Genomic DNA, 17,689 nt, shown 5'->3' with positions numbered 1-17,689 from the left:
AGAAGTGCTCCCGGAACGGTTGCACTTGCCCACAGAGCCTTTTTAGCTCTAACAGGATGCTCAGGATTGGGCGGTGACATGACCTGTATGGCTGAAGTTGGTCCTGCAGGGAACCCTGGATGCCCCTACTATGAAGGGGCCTGCCGGCCTGTGATAGGAAACCTCTAATTTGCGCTTGGTGACAATAGCCTGGCAACTCAGGAAGTAATCAATGGACGCCCTCCAGGTTCTGGAGCATTCCAGAAACGTGTCCCCTGGCTGAAGTGCCAGACTCAAAAGAGAACTTACCTTTCTTGAAGTCACAACGTCTTAGATGTGAGAAGGAGAGGAATGGAAGTCTTCTTGTTGTTGTTATTGTTATTGCTCCTCCATTCTGGTGGAAGTGTGTGCCTCTACCACCCGTAGGTATCTAAGTGTGCAGGCAATAAAAAACAATGAATAAAGAAAGAACAGTGGCAGATGCTACAATCATCAGAAAACCAGCGAAAAGGTCTAAATGGACAGATTGAATCAATGTTTAGAATAAATATGTTTTAATTCGCCTCCTAAATATGTAAAGATCACTAATGCATGCAGCTCGGACTGTAAGGAGTTACACAATCTGGCTGTCACTGTGGAGCTTGCACATCCCAGTGCTCTAGAGCGATGAACCTGGTATATGAACTTGGTGTTCCGAGTGGAGACGCCTTAAGGGCACATTAATACATGCCATTTCAATCATTGTTTAATATATTGTGGCCTACAGCCATATAAGACTGTATGTGTGATGATAAGGAGTTTGAATGAAACCCTTGCTTTCATAGGGAGCCAGTGCAAATGTCTTAAGAATGGTGTAATGTGAGAATATTTGCGCATGTTAGTAACAATTCTGGCAGAGGCATTCCGTAGTAATTGTAGGCGATGGATTAATGTTTCTGTAACACCCACATACAAGATATTACAATAGTCTAATTTAGTGCCTATTGTAAGGGTAAAGAAGGAGGCGACTGGACACACAGGTGGCATGATGATTGCTATAGACCTTTATTAATCAAGATAATAAAGAGGAAACCTAACTTTATCTCTAAGAGGGGTTCCCTTCCTCAACTAAAACATTAAGGGCTCTGTCAGGATGTCCGTATAACTCAATAGTCCACCACCCTGTGTCCAAACCCCTACTTCTGTCCCTTACACTTAAAGCTAAACTGGGGATAAAGTAGACCTTCTTAGTGCAGAAGAATGACTCCCTTCTTCTGTACTGGGGATAAAGTTCACTTCCAGGTGTTGGCTTCTTCTTAACGGAATGACTCCATTCCCCAGGGAAAATTGTCCTCCAACACAAAAGACAAAGTCCCAGCACTTATTTTGTCAGACAGACTGCTTATCTTTTAACACTTTGTATCATAAAGTCTTTTCCATTTTGGTTCTCCTGGTATCTTGATTTTACAGTCTAACACAAACCAGGGGAAAGACTCCCTTCCCCTGGTCTTGGTTACCAGGAGAATGACTCCCTTCACCTGGTATCTTGGCTTCAGAGTACGATACAACCAGGGGCAATGACTCCCTTCCCCTGGGCTCTCTTCTCTTTCACTTTGGTTTCACAGTTTACTACCAGGAGGAATGACTCATTTCCCCTGGCCTCTCTTTCACTTTAGTTTCACAGTTCAGCACTTGCAGTCTTTCAGCTTGAGTGTCCCAGACCCAGGCTCCCTGTCTCCAGACTGGGATGGACTTGGTTTACTCTCCTGCCAAGTACTGCCACAAGGAAGTTGGTTTGTACTCCTCTTGTGGGTATGGGCCAGTATTTCTCTACTGCTTTGCTTTGGCAGACCTGGTTCACTCTCCTGCCAGATACTGCCACGAAGAAGATGACTTGGACTTCTCTATTGTGAGTGCAGGTCCCAGACCCGAGTTTCTCTGCTACTTTGATTTGGCAGACCTGGTTTACTTTCCGGCCAGGCACTGCCATGAAGAAGATAACTTATAGAGATCTTCTATTGTGGGTGTGGGTCCAGACCCAAGTGGCTCTACTGCTTTGGTTGGAAAGATTTGGTTCCCTCTCCTGCCAGGTACTGCCATGAAGAAGATGACTTGTAGGGATCTTCTTCTGTGGGTTCAGGTCCCATACCCAACCTCTTCTCGTTCTGTTTTGGCACTCTTAATGATTTTTTCTTCTCCCCCAGGGGCTTCCTCCTCACCCCTACTCTGTAGTTTAAGCATCTTCCACGACTCTGCTGTGCTCTCATCAACCGTCCTGGCAACCCCTGTAACTTTAGGGTGGCTGCCAGTGTGCTCTGGTCTGTCTCTTTCTGCTTGTGGCTTCTCGTGGCTTGTCAGGCTCTTCATTGGGCTGCAGTGACTCTGCAGCATTTGGTTCCTCAGAGAATCTGCGTCTTAACTCAACCACATGGTCCCATTGTGTCGCACGCCTGATCCTTTCCTTCTCCCTCTTTCTGATTGGCTTTTCCACGGTGGACAGGATAGGTATGTTTTGCGTGCCGGCTAGCGTCTCGGTCAACATCCTCTTCTGTTCTCCATGCTGAATGACTCCTACGCTTGCGGTTCCTACAGGGAGGGCTTGACAACATGGTAAGTCCGGCTTTTGTTTTTATCATTAGCGGACATAGAAGACTTCATTGGTCCGCACCTCCTCCTCATCCCAGTACTTGTTAAGTAGGTCTCCCTAAGGTAGTCCCTGTTCTTCCTCGTCTCAGTAGTTATTATGTTTTCGGACTTACAGACATACAGGTAAGTCTGGAATATGGAGTTGGGTTTTATGGGATAGGAAGGTGTGCAGGGTGTGGGTGGAGGGTTGGCATACCACATTCTCCTGAGATGTTCTTCCTTGTTCCCAGCAATCCTCCTGCTGAGCGCTACTACCAGGGGGACTGTCAGGTAGCAGCCTCACCTCCCTGGCTTCATGGGACGGGGCTCCCCCTTGGAAGAAGTGCGACATATTGGGATTCATCAGGCTACTATAGCTCTTGCAATGGTGGTGCAATGCGACATGGATAGATAAGATCTAATTTGCCTAAGAATCATTAGGTGGTAATTAGTGGAGCATGCAATCTTATTGATTTTTGGGGCCATGGATAACGAGGAGTCCAGTATAAAGCCTAATGCCTTTGCACATAATACAGGTCTAATTGTATAACCTGAAAGGGTAAATTGCAGATATAACTCAAGAGATTTCTCCAAGGAGGTTGCTGAACTAACCATTAAGATTTCAGATGTTTCCTTGTTCAAGCCACGCCATTCTCAGCCATCCAATGTTCAACTGACTGAAAAACCAATTGAATCTTTTTCTGGTCGGATGTCGGACCCGCATCAAGACTAAATTATCTGCATGTCATCTATATAATTATTGTATTCCACTTCGAAATTTAACAGGTGTTCACGGAGTGGTTTTACATATATGTTAAACAAAATGGTAGAAATGCAGGCTCCTTGTGGGACTCCATATTGAACTGTTTTTGGAGAAGAAACACACTCATCCACTTTGACTTTTGCTATTCTATCACGTAAAAAAGAGCAGAGCATTGAGGTAGAATTCTCAGATGCCCCAAGTACGGTTTGAAAACGATGGAGGAGAATAATGTGTTCGAGGGTTTGAAGGCCGCTGATAGATCCAACAACATGAGAAGTCCAGTATTGCCTTTATCTAAAATCCGAGCAAGAGAGTCTGTGATATGACTGAGAGCCAGTTCAGTCCCTAAACCAGGCCTGAATCCTGACTGCCTGCCTGTCCCCAAGTACATGTTTTGATTCTAAATGAACCTGCAATTGAATGGATGCTGCTTTTTCGAGCACTTTCAGGAGAAATGGGACGTTGGATATGGGAAGAGAGCTGGCCACTTCCTTAGCCACTTCCTAAGTGTCCTGCCTGAAAGAGAATCACTTTAAGCACAGAACGAACCATCCATGCTCTGAACCAAACAAACCGTGTGCAGGTCTGCTGTGTAGGAGCATTGGGAACCGGATGCACAGTCCATAAACCTGCTGGTGCAGGGTATAATGACAACAAGGTAGGGCCAAATAGAAAAATAATTAAGGTGAGGGAATGGGCCAGGAGGATAGCTCGAAAGCAAGACAACACCGAGCAGCAGGGGTTCAATACCCGGTCCTGCGTTTAGTGGCTGGACTCCAGCATAAAGCGCGATATAAAACCCCATTAAATGTTTAATAGCAGAACTGCTGCACAAAGCTCAGGTTCTACCCAAGCAGAGAAAAAGACTGCATGGTGAGGAGGGGAGAATGTGAATGGCGGTCTCGTCTCTGTACACAGGGGCGTGCCCCACTTGTGCACACAGCCTGCCATTCTCCTTTTGCAAATATACGCTCCTGCGCAGTATGCTCGGGGTTCGTTCCATCCCTATATAACATCCCTTTGAAATGGAGGGAAAGGGGTGGGCCATAGCAGTGCATTTGCGCTAACCAACAAATAAATAAAGTTCTAGTGCGGGTCATACAAAAGGGAACCAAGGGACAATACATGCAGGGGAAATAAGTGGGAAAACACAGGTAAGAATTCGAGGCACACTATTTGTTGCTGACACCGATTGCCACAGTGATGCAAGGTAGTGCGTGACCTTATGAGACGCTGGAGTATCTCCAGGAGCAGCGGCGAGGCAGGCAGTTCTGAGAGAAGCAACTCTGGTTTGGCCAAACCACCACAAAAATGTACGTCCAAATATTGCCAATGTGAGTGAACTGCAACATTTTCATGAGCAAGGAAATGAGAAATGGAGCATGTTTTACAAGTCAATGACACGGGGTATATTACACACAGGTAAAATGAGAGCAGAAACATGAAATTGACGATGAGGCATGGAATAGCCAAGGCATGGCTGGGCAGGCGGGATGTGACGGTGTGGTAGTCTGGTTGCACACTTTGGAAAACCTAGGGCAAGTCCTGTTTCTATTATTTGGAAAAAGTATTCACAAATGTTGGGAAAGCGAGAGTAACACGAATATTATACTGGGTGGTAAACTGGAATCTGGTGCCAGAACCATTCAATTTTCACAAATATCAGAGTCTGGTTGTGTTAGAGAGTCCAAAAGCAAGCTTACTGTCGCCCTTCAGAATAAGTGGGCAATGGTACAGAATGAGAGGGGTAGAAGAGAGTTCCAAATGTGTGGCATCCTGGACATAGAAGGCTTGGTGAGCTTTGCTCCTCTTGCAGAAAGAGAGGCTTGACAGCACAGACCACTGTGTAGGAGGCTTATGCCATAAGGTATCTTACAAAAAGGGGGCCTGAGGGCTGTGGAAAGAGGCGTACCCAATGCCTTCTGGCTAAAATTTCCAAGTGGTGTCAAGTAGTCCATCAGCGTTAGTCGAAGAGATGTTTTATAGGCTGAATCTTTTGTAACCTTTTTCAATGTTTGCTTTTGTCCCCATCCAGGAAAAGATCCAACGCCCTCGATGCTGGGCCTCTGCGGCTCCCTGGCTTCCCTGCCCAGCTGTAAGTCCTTGGCCAGCCTAAAGTCCAGCGAGTGTCTAATGAACGACAGCAATGAAGCCAGTCCTGCCCTCAGCCCTAGCTGAGATCCTGCAGTAATCTGCCCGGGGGAGGCGCCTTTGTTCACCAGGGACTCTGCAGCGGTGGCTCGAGGAACTGGCCTTATGTCAATGGAAGAATCTAAAGCCGACATTTCCTGCAACCCAAAAGGAAGCTCTTCCAGGTTTCCTGGAGATGCCAAGCAGACCTACCGAGCAGAAGGTGAGAACCCAGATAGAACTACAACCGTTGGTCCCTCAACGAAGAAAGAAAGACTGGAGGGCAGTGCAAGCCTTAGAAAGGGAGTGCCCCCACCAGCATTTAAAAGTGCTAACCGGCAATGCCAGGTGGGTGGTTAGGAGGAGCTCCATTGGGAAACGTAAGAGGGAGGTGACTCCAATACACAGACAATGCAATCCATAACAGACCGGCCTACGTTCACTTTCATAACTCATGGGGAGAGAAGCTAATGTAAAGACAACGCCTTGTTAGGGCAGACAAGGGGCGGGGGTCACCCTCGGTGATCTCTGCTGTGGAGCATCCCATCAGATTCAAGTAGAACATTTCCATCTAGAAGCAAAACCTGGAACAAGGCAAAAGAAATTGAAAAACATGGTCTTCTTGGTCTGTTGTAGGAACAAATGTCATCATTATATCACTACCTGCCGACCATATAAAGAATGGGGCTGGATCATGAGCCCCTCATTCCCATCTGCTCGTTATATGACGGGGAACCCTATGCTGCCCCAGACGTCAATCCCAGGTCAACGCCCTAGCAGTTTCCACTGACGGATTTACAGTTTCAACTTGGCATGGTGACAGAGCGGGCTACTGCTACACCGGCGGAAGAAGATCAGGCCTTCTCTTAAACAGGAAAAGAGGAACTCTGGGGGAAAAAAACATCGCCTGTTATATTTCACTCTTGTATTTCAAAAACACATTAAAAACGGATGCAACTCTTAGCCACACAATTGGATTCTGGATTACAAAGATATGACTATTTTGGCCAATATGACTTTCGGAAAGCAAAAAATGGATTCCTTCATCACCATAAATCCTGTCCTTTATCAGGAGAAATGCAAGATGCAGCACATTGCAGTTTTAATCAGCCACACAATATGGCCGTTCGTGGCCCAGCTGGCTCTGTTTTTATTTAAGGATTATCTCATTTCCTTTCCAGGCAGGTAACAAGACCATGAGAGAGTAGGGAGCCCACAGAGTGGCCGACAAGCCATCACGCACCCATAGTAAAACAGGTCTAAAGAAGCTGTCTTGGGAAAGCCAGTGAAGGATGGGGCAGATGGTGGAACACAACTCCTCCAACACAATTCCACTCCACAAGTATGATACACCCTGAATCTGTCCTACACATGGCACCAACTACACACATAAAAACAATACACCAGAACTTCAGTTTCCCAAAAATCTTAACAATAGTGTAACTGAAACAACCAGTTGACATTTAATTCCAGAAAAGCTCATTCACTGTATGCCCTCTCCGCTTTCCAGCTAATACCTTTATCCTGAGAGGCAGGTCAGCTCCTTAAATGCTGTGCCAGTCGCCTGATGCATGTAAAGTAGGGCACACCCACTGAATCGAAGAAAGACCTTACCATATGTGTTTAAGTTTTGACCAGTGTCGGGCTACGTATTTTCCACCTTTTGTGATCCCAAAACACAGAGGAGCTCATGTTTATTAAAGACGTAATTTGGCAGTTGGGGGCCATTACTTGTTGACATGCACGCGTACATGCTTGTTGCCTGCAAGCATGGCAGGCAGCATGTATAATGGAGCCCTATGGGGTACGCCAGCTTTATGATGTTGCATAAAGCTGGCAGACACCATAGGGAGCCCCAGCATTTGCACCGCCACGAAAATCCATGCCGGTGAAGATGCTGGAAAATTTGAGAGGAAGGGAGGCGTCAGAGATGCAAGATGCATTCCGCCTCTCCTCTCCGCCATACAAAAGCATGAAAATGAGGAGTGGCGTGATTGAAAGGCATTGGCGCCTTTCAATCAAATGTCGCCACTGACCAACTTGAGCCCTACAGAGTGAGGAGATCACAATGAAAGGTGGACCCAAAGAGTGAGCAGCTGTTTGGTTCGGCTCAGTTTCCCGGCCTTTCTTTCGCCACTAGGTTGTAGGTTCCGACATGACTCAAGCCAGTGGTGATCAAAGGTGGACACTATCTGACAGCGCGTCCACGTGGGTTTACATGGAGCATCTTGGTGTTTTCGGGGCAGGTCTTTGTAGGCAGTTGTCCATTTTGCACAAGTCCCCTGCCACATCCAGAGGCACGCCATGCTCCTGCGTGGCGATCCAGGGAGGCCGACAGATAAGCATGGTTTGTCAATGATGATCACGAAGGCCATTATGAGATAAAGGGCTTGATGAACGACGAGAAAGTTTCATGAGCACTGGAGGGGGGGGTCAGTGTGAGGCAGCCTGCTGCTGTGCTCAACTTCAAACTCCAGGTTTAATAATCTTGCTTCCATCATGGCCACTAAAAGCCCACTAGCTCCTAGAGGCAAGTCAGTGGGCCGGGTGCTCTATGCAAAAAGACATCTCACAAATTAGATTAAAAAAAGGACGAGCAGAGGACCTTTTTTAACAGTTGCATATACTACCATTGCATTGACCATCCATTACGTTCTATGCAAATTAGCAATGGAGACACAGCTTTTAATTGGTGGGAATGATCATGGTATCTTCTACTGCTATCTCCAGAACCAGTAACGCCATTTGAGTGGGGAGTACAGATGCAGGAACTGCGATAGCCCAGTCTTCACCATACAACACCTGGTGTCCATTATGAACGGAAGATGCTATAAACGGATTATAATGTCTCATTTGGTATCAAACATCCAATTTATTAGACATTCTAAAAAGGCTTGGACCGTTGATCGTGCCCTAACCAATCAGAACCAGAGAATGCAGTCTTGGAGCGTGCATTACCTACTAACAGGTGACTGTATCCCTTGTTTCAAGATTATCTGGGGCACACAGAAAACCCATACCCAATGTTGTACCCGTGTGCCTTTTTGACAATACGATTTAAATAAAACAAATCTTCTCACTGTACCAATAAACTGATGCCTGTGCTGTGCCAATGGAGGTTTCCCCTGAAGCGTAAGGTGTTGCGGCGATGAACCAAATTCCTGAAGCTTCCGCTCACCATTTTTATTGTGCTTCTTCATTAACAGGCCTTCAGATCAGTCTGTATCAGTATTTGGTGGCCTTCCCCGTCATCTTCACCTCAAGATGCAGGGGGCAGCCATCAACCATCAATAATACAGGCCTTCCAAACACGCACCACCATGACAAGGTCATTACACACCCCATCATCTTCCTATCTCCCCAAAGCTTTTTAAAACAATCTTGCAGCTCAATTTTATCCACATTCTTTGGCGCATCAACATTCCGTTTTGAACACAATGACGCCTTTGCAGATCTTCTGTAGCACTGCCATTTTCTGCATGGTGAGAATTTCTGTGCGCACAAAATGGCATCCTATCCTACAGGGACGGCGCTCACATATCCCCTCCACTGGTCGAGAGGCCTTGTGTGAGGGCATGGCTGGTCCAAGGCCTGGCTCCTTCCTCTGGATGCATTGAAACAATGGCTTTGCACGCGGCCCCAGGGCTGCACTCGTGACTCCTCGCCCGGGATCACCAACATTACGTGTTACAAACTCTCACAGACACCTATTTCATCTCTACTGCCAGTGTTGAAGGAAATGCTTCCGTTGTGACCGAAATAAACATCTTCTTCATTTGAAACTCCCGCTCGTGTTGGTGTTCTGTATCTCTGTGTCTCGGGCTCATATGGCGGGGGTTCATTGAGAAGCGTTCCTGAGTATCAGCTTGTTCTTAGGCATGTCATGCCATGGCCCCGCCCCCTCCCAGAAGTGTGAGTGTCCCTCCATCAATATCCCAGCCATACCCTATCAGTGTTCCAGCAGTGTGTCTGCCCAGAAGTACCCTGTCGGCGGGTCTGCCAGCAAAGGGAGCGTCATCCCAGCAGTACCTTATCAGTGTTCTAGCAGTGTGAGTATTCTCCCTGCAGTACCCTATCAGCTAGGGCTCTAGCCATGTGAGTATTCTCCGAGCAGTATCCTAGCAGTGTGTCTGTTCTCCCAGAAGTACCCTATCAGTACTCACCAACGGGAGCACCCTCCCACCTGCATCCCAGCAGTACCAGGTCAGTGCTCTAACAGCACGGGCATTCTCCCAGCAGTGCCCTGTCAGTGTCTCGTCAGTGTGAGCATGCTCCCAGCAGTACCCTATTGGTGTTCCAGCAATGTGGGCAATCTCCAAGCAGTGCCCTGTCAGTAGTCCACCAATGGGAGCACCCTCCATCAGTTATCTGTCAGTGCTCCAGCAGCGTGAGTATTCTCCCAGAGTAGGCTGTCAGTGCCCCAGGGTGTTCAAATTCTCCAAACAGTACTCTGTCAGTGCACCAGCAGTCTGAACATTCTCCAGATAGCGCCAAGTCACTGCTCCAGCAATGTGTGCTTTCTCCCTTCATTGCCCAGGGAGTGTGTGTGTCATTTCAGAAGTACCCTGTCACCATTCTAGCAGTGTGAGGTGATTGCTCCCAGCAGTACCTGGTTAGTACTCCAGCAATGTGAGCATTCTGCCGGCAGTACCATGTCACTTGTCATTGATCCAACAATATGCAAATACTCCGAGCAGTGCCCAGTATGTGCGGTATCAGGTAATAATGTCCCCATACGTAATGTCCCCATACATAATGTATGTACGGTATCAGGTAATAATGTCCCCATACGTAATGTCCCCATACATAATGCATGTACGGTATCAGGTAATAATGTCCCCATACATAATGTCGCCGGGAAAAGCCATTCGCGACATTATATATGGTGACATTATGTATGGGGGCGGGTTGCGGGGATGTCCCCTGCTCCCCTTGTAAAAAATAAAAAAGAAGAAGAATTCGAGGTTGCAGGGGTGTCCCCCGCATGTTCAATGTAATAATGTCTCTGCAAAAAAACAGCGACTTTTTTGTCAGACGACATTTTTGCGGGGACATTATTACATGGAACCGTATGTGCTCCGTACTTCAGTAGTGTTAACTTGGTGTGTCATGCCAGCAGTACCCTGCCCCTTGAAAGCACCCCAGCAGTGTGAGCGTTCCCCAGGCTGTACCCACTCAGTTCTCTGGTAAGGTGAGCATCCCCAGCACACACCCTATTAGTGCTTCACCAGTGTGAGCATACTTCAAGCAGTGCATTATCAGAGCTCCAGCAGTGTGAGTGTCCCTCAAAGAGTCCAGAGAGCCCTCTCTTGGTAGCAATGTTTTCCAAGAAATACCTTGAGACTGCGCACCAGCGTGAGCGTTCACACAGCAGTGTCTATCAGTGCTACAGTACAGGGTGCTTCCTGACAGCAGTGTGGCCTGATTCTCCTAGGCCACATGTCAATGTGAACTACCCAACATCAAGACACATCTGCATGTCACGATTCACATAAGTGTATCACAAGAGGGATCGCAATGCTGCTAGGTGTGCAACCTAAGGCACGGTGAAAAGAACACAGTGTAATCTCAATGACTTTCTAAGGCTGCCAAAGGTACTGTTGCACAGGTCTGTATCCTGTCAGGACAGCTCAAGAGAGCTGTGACTTTCTTTTTATCAATGTCATTGGGCTGATGCTAGCTTTTAGTACATCTGGGATTGCACACAAGCAGGTGGTTTTCCAGATGGAGAAGTTGTGATCCAAATGGACCACCACGCAGTTCTGGAGTCACCTGCTTGTGGATACATGTCTGTTCTTGCTGCACACACACTTCCGGACACAGTCCATCCGTATGTCTGAAACCTTCCTGGCTACTGTTTGAAATATGATTCAACCTTACTTGTAGAGCGTCCACAGAAATCCCATCGCTGGGGTCCTGTCTGCTTGACTGAGAATTAAGATCTCCAATCCGAAACACGGATCCCAAGAAGAGGAGTCTGATGTGGAGAGGATGCTGGTTGCCAAGCAACTAGAACATCATGGGTGTAGTTTTCATGTAGTCATGGCCCAAGATGGCTGCAAGAATTCTTTCATGAGTCCCAAAGTTCCATGACACTTTAGATGATTGCCTGTCAATCGCTTGGTGTTTCAAGGCATTCTCCTGTGAGCCTGAAGCTGAGTTCCTGGATGTTTAAACCTGCGACGACTGCCTAGCATTAGATTAAGATTCGGGGTTGTCTTATATTCTTATATAGGGGGTGTACGTGTGGGTGTGTGTGTTGCACTACTGGCAGCTGGAGTGGAGCATGGGCTGTCTGTGCAGGACCTTACTAAGTTAGTTCTGGCATATCCTTCCAACTGATAGATCCAGCTTCCAGCAATCGGCATCTGTGATCCAGTTGGGACGGGGCATTCCCATCAGCCTGTGCTCCAAGCAGAGCAACGTTTCTTAAGTGCTATCACTCTCTTCTACACTTCTTTCACTTTTGCTCTCTCTCCTCTGATTCAATGTTCATCTACTCCAGCCTCTTCTGCTTTCTCCCTTTCCGCTGGATTAGCTTCGCCTCCAAACTGTTCCAATCTCCCCCCTTCCTTGATGTTCACCACCCCCAACCTCTTCTGCGTTCTATCCTTCTCCCGCTCCTTCACCTCCACCTCCACCCTTACATTTATCCATGCTTTGAACACCTTCTTTACCTCCACCTCCTCATTTCTTGACCTTCAGTAAGGCACATTACAGCCGGTTTGGTCAAGACCCGCCAGTGTACCTTGTATTGACAAGGATCTGGTCCAAAAGCATCGCGCTGGTCTGGGTGATCCAGTGTTCCGTTCCGCTCACCCTTCACTAGAGACTCAAGTCATTTCCGGCAGCCGCAACAGGGGCCAGTACTACCGCCTTTCCAACAACCCCACCGGACATGTAGTCAAAAATGTTAGATGCTTCAGCGCGCACAGTTTTTGCTCCGGTACCTCTATTCTTGCTAGATACTCAAATGTAATGTGGGACACTGCTGAGCGAGCTGGAAAACGCCTGCGACTGGATTTTCAGGCATCTTTTTCCTAGTAGGACAGCACTCAGAGCATTGTAGAAGTGGGTCTCGATTCCACTGTGTGGCTTCCGCCATGGTCTCTGGAGCTGTTTTGAGCCATGGTCTCTGGAGCTGTTTTGAGACATCGCCCCTTAACCAGGTTACATATTTCATACAGGCTGTCCAATCTAATTCACTAGACTTGGCACTCGACAGATCCAGTCTGCTAGGAACCAAGGCAGATGAAAGCATAAAAAAGCCAGGCCTCAACGTCCCTAGGCCTTTCTGTTTCTTCTGCATCTTCATCATCCTTTAGGGGCAGATATAAACCATATTATTTCCCAGTAAAAGGTCACTGCACCAGCAGCAGCATTAGCAGCAACAACCACGAAGGAACCCTTAGCACCTTTAGGGAGGGAAAGGGTTCAAAAACCAAGTTGGCAGCATTTGTGCCCTTCGGTTCAGAAGCACAACAACCGCTTTCACCTTCCCCTTCACATCACATGTGTTTCCTGTGAGGAGCACAGTTTGACTCATTAAGGAATCTTGGTTGAAAATAACATTGACAAGAGCATCTTTCAGATGAAGGTCTAACCTCTCCTTTCTGTCAAGTTCCTTTCAGGATCCCTGACTGTGCAACTTCTGGAAATGTTCTTGTTACAGGAAATATCCAAGTTGTGGATAAAGGGAGGGGTGGAGCATGTACCATAAGAAGAAGTTGGAAAAGGTTGGTAATCCTGCTGTCAGAACTTTGGAGGTCCCAGACCCATCGTAGATCTGAGGCTCCCCATCAAGCTCCTCCAAAAAGGGCTGATTTAAGATAGTAACCCTCACATAGATCCTCCAAGCTTTGGAGTTACATAATTGATTGGTATCAATGGTTCTGCAGGATGCATACGTTCCCTTTTCTTTCCACCCCAAGACATTGGGGATCATTACGAGTTTGGAGGTAGCCATGGTGCTATTAGCGCCATGGCTGCCTCCAAACTCGTGTCCGGGTTCTTTGAATGGGGACTTACCGGGTCAGTCCAACCTTGGAGGACCTGGTAAGTCCCCATTCAAAATACCCATCCCCATTCCCATTGGAGCCCCCATAGGGTTCAATGGGAATGGGGAGGGAGCTAATAAAGGGCCCGTTAATAACGTGCCATTATTATCTCCCTGGTCCCCTTGCAGGACCCGCAAAGGACGTCTGGTCTGACCAGACGTCCTGAGCGGGTCCCGCGAGGGAACCTCGTAATGCGGCGGTAAGGAGTTAACAGCACCAGCATCCTTACTGGCGGTATTAACCCCTTACCGCCGTACTTGTAATGACCCCCATTGTAAGTACCTTTGTTTTGTGGTGGAAGTACTCACTACCAGTTTGCAGTGCTACCATTTGGGCTCCGGCGGTGCATGTCTTTCCCTACCTTGATGACTGGCTCCTCCAGGCCACACCAGAGGAGGGGACCCCATGGGACCTAGGGACAACATGTACTTTGCTCCACCAATTAGGTTTGCCCATCAAACCAAACAAATCCTTTCTGACCCCCCTCCAAGGGTTTACAGTTTATAGGGGCTGTTCTGAATATGGAAAGAGGGATGGTGTACCCAACTGTAGAGAGTGACAAGCATTCAGACCATGGTGCCCTCTTCTAGCTAAATGGGGGACTCCCGGCTGTGGTTGACCTGAGGATGCTAGGACGGTTTTAGGTGAAAGGGTCGAATGAAAAGATTCGAAATACAATAGTTTAGAATCAAAAGGACCAAAAACCAAAAAATCAAATGCATTTTTTGGGGGGGGACCCCCCAAACACCCGTTTTTTTGGCCAAAAACCACAATTTTTACCTATACCAAGCCCCCCAAAAAAATACATTTAAAAAAAGGCTTTCGATCCTTTTTTTCGATCCTTTTGAGTCGAACATATTGTATTCGACCCTTTTTCATTCGACCCTTTGACTGGACACATGCTAGGACTCATGGTGCCCTGCATTTACAAAGTCCCTGAAGCAATACTATGGATGCTGTTGCTACAGTAGTTCCTGAGAAGCCAGTGATCCCAATACAATGGGGGACATGAAATACACTATCCCAGTCCTCCCACAGGTCCACAGGGACCTGCTTTAGTGGTCATTCATGACCAACCACCTTCAGGGGGCCCATTTCGTCATCCGAGGCTGACAACCACCATGGTCCCAGATGCATCTCTCATGGGATGGCTAGCTCATCTGCATGATTCTTCAGTGAGCAGTGAGTTGGAAGGCCTGGAGAAGTCCTTTCACATCATCTTGCTTGAGATCAGGGAGGTACATCCAGCACTGCAATCATTGTTCCCATCAATCAGAGATTCAACTTTCCAGGTTCTCACTGACAACACCACTGCCATGTGCTACTAGATGGATAGACTAGGTTTGCTCCAGCTGTGCAAGGAGACCATGCCTTCGTGGTTTTGGGTGATCGAGAAAGAGGTGAGAGTTTGGCATCTCACCTTGCCAGTAGTTTGAATGTGCAGGTGAATACATTGAGTAAACCTTTGTGGGGGTGTCACATTAGTGGGAGCTCAATGGGGAGACTGTGGAGGAGAACATCTCTATCTGGGATTCTCTCCAGGTTTACCTGTTTGCAACCATTTCATGCAAGAAGTGCACAGGCATTTGCTTCAGCGAGTTCATGAAGGGGGACTGTCTTGGTGATGCGCTGTTGATCTCTTGCAAGTTCAACCTGGCATATGTGTCCCCTCCAATCCCGCTGATTCAGTTGGTGCTGAGAAAGTTGAAGCAGAGTGGAAAGTCAATGATCTTGATTGCTCTGGATGGGGCACAGAGGACCTGGTACATAATCATGCTAGGGATGCTGCAATGCCCCATTGTAGCACCCCCTGGAATGAAGATCTTCTAAACTCAAACATGTGGTTGAGGGCTTCACCCAATGCCAGGACTTTTAGCATGCAGGGAAGTACCACAACTCTGAACTTGCCTGGCTATGTAGAGGTACAAAGATGGGGCCCTGTCCAAGGAAGTTATTGGTGTGATGCTTTCTGTGAGGGACACATCCATCAAGTCCATCTACACTTGTCGCTGGCACCAATTCGTCATTTAGTACCTGGACCAAGAGCTCAACCCTGGTACGTTGGTGGACTTTGCACTTTTGCTGGCTAAAGCTAGTTCTAATGGTGGCACAGTTAAGGGCTATTTTTCAGCCTTATCCATTTCCAAATGCATGTATGAGCAAGGTCCATTTTTCACTGTTCCTATGGTGTGAAAAGGCTCACAAATCCCTTTCCACCAAGTTACACAGTGGGATCTGAATTTAGTGCTCACTTTTTTTAATGGCAGCCCATTCAGCCTATCCAATCTTGCCCCTTTGCAACCTCTTTCATTCAAAGCTGCATTCCTGGTTGCAATAAGGTCAGAGCATAGGGTCACAGAGTTTCAGGCTCTATCAAGAAGAGAGCCCACATCCAACCCCGCGTCTCTACAGCCTCTAACAACACGGCCAAACTCTTTGAAATCTGCAAGCAGCTGGTCAATCCTTCTGCAGTCTGCACCTCTCCTTTTCCCTCCCAGGCCCTCCGTATGCCTCTGGCTTCTCACTTAACCACTAAAACTCAGGACATCCTGTCCTCTCTCTTCTCTTCCTCTCCCTCTACCTCTATTGGCCCCCCTCTGGCTTTCTCTCCCTCTTCTCATCCTTTCTCCTTGTTCTCTCCAACCACACCTGACGTTTCTAGACAAGGCCGATCTATGAAAGTGTCGTCCAAGCAGGTGCTGCCCTGCTCCTCCAGAACCATAAAGGGCCACGTTGACACCCTCACTCGAGCCTTGGCCGATTTCTGCAAACACTCTTTTGCCACTGGAACTTTCCCCCCTTCCCTCAAGCACTCACTTGTGAACCCCCTCCTGAAAAAGCCTTCTGCCAATGTGTCCTGTCCGGCAAACTTCCACCCAATCTTTATCACTCCTTTCTTAGGCAAACTCCTGGAAAAGCTGGCCATCTCCTAGCTTACGCTCCACACTGAATCTGTTGGTTGTTTCCATGACCATCAGTCTGGTTTCAGAGCAGTCAGAGGCACAGAAACTGCTCTCCTGACCACCTGTGGAGATCTGCTCAATAATCTTCATTCGAAGGGATTGTGTCCTCCGACGTATTCCTCATCTTAGATATCTCCTTCCAGCTCTGCTGGCCTCGGAAAAATTTTTCTCTCCAGAGGGCGCTGCGCGTCGACGTCCTCCGAGTCGATGTCCCTCGACAGCCGCCGTATCGACGTCGACGTCATCCTGCCTATAAAGGCCGCGCGCAGCGTCCGTTGCTCAGTTCTGTTTTTCCGCGCTTACTCAGTGCCTCGGAATACCGTTGCTCAGTTCTTGTCAGATTAATCCTATTTACCTCGAGTCATTCGATCCGTACTCGATGGCTTCTTCGTCGGAACCGACAACTCCTCGATCCGGCTTCAAAAAATGCCGAGATTGTGGGAAAAAGATGTCGCTGACTGACCCTCACAGAGTTTGTCTGTGGTATTTGGGAGCTGAACACCATTGTTCGGAGTGCGAGGACTGTATGTCCATGACAGCTAAGGCCCTGAAGGAGCGTAGGGGGAAGCTGGAGAAAGGTAAGACTTTTAAAGCTTCTTCTTCGTCGACAAAGTCGAGACACTCGTCTCCTCGTCACCATTCGCGCTCCAGGTCTCGGAGTGGGTCTCATCACTCCTCGAGATCGAAGCACTCGAAGAGAAGACGTCGAAGATCCCCTTCTCCATCTTCCTCTTCCTCTGTTTTGCCAAAAAGAATCCCTTGCCCCACGAAACATAGTTCCCGGGCTGAATGGGAGGAATTCCGCAAAAATATGATGAGCGTCTTCGAGAAAGCGGCCTCGACCCCCTCGAAGACTGCCGAGAGCGATGCTCTGGTCGAAAGACCCGAAGGTCAAAAACGCCGCGAGTCGCAGTACCCGGCGAAGGAAACCTCTCGAGCGCGTCTCGAACCCTCGAGTAGGACTATGACCTCCAAACCTTCCTCGAAGGTTCCGTCGACGCCGTCGACGAGGGTTCCGTCGACGCCGAGGTCGATGTCTTCGACGCCGTTGTCGAAGGGACCTTCGACACACGGGTCTGTCGACTCGACACCAGCTTCGACACCGGCGTCGACGCCAAGAAAAGTCACGGTTACGACACACCCAGTGACTATCCCCAGGTCCTCGACGTCGATGGCTTGAGATTGTCGAGTAG

The 17,689-nt window shown here is 48.0% G+C and overlaps 1 protein-coding gene across 2 annotated transcripts in view; it reads left to right on the top strand.

The window, feature by feature from the left end:
* Nucleotides 1-9,258, top strand: part of RUNDC3A (RUN domain containing 3A) — a 341,256-nt gene extending 331,998 nt beyond the window's left edge. For both annotated transcript variants that reach the window (XM_069634297.1, XM_069634296.1), the window contains exon 11: nt 5,382-9,258. In XM_069634297.1, coding sequence (XP_069490398.1) covers nt 5,382-5,524 — 143 coding nt within the window. In that variant the 3' untranslated portion in view covers nt 5,525-9,258. The remainder of the gene's footprint in view (nt 1-5,381) is intronic.
* Nucleotides 9,259-17,689: the final 8,431 nt, after the last annotated feature.

The sequence above is a fragment of the Ambystoma mexicanum genome, chromosome 13, assembly GCF_040938575.1.
Source record: "Ambystoma mexicanum isolate Mex_15411 chromosome 13, UKY_AmexF1_1, whole genome shotgun sequence".
Taxonomy (NCBI): domain Eukaryota; kingdom Metazoa; phylum Chordata; class Amphibia; order Caudata; family Ambystomatidae; genus Ambystoma; species Ambystoma mexicanum.
The sequence above is the reverse complement of the archived record's forward strand: the minus strand, read 5'-3'. Positions and strand labels throughout refer to the sequence as shown.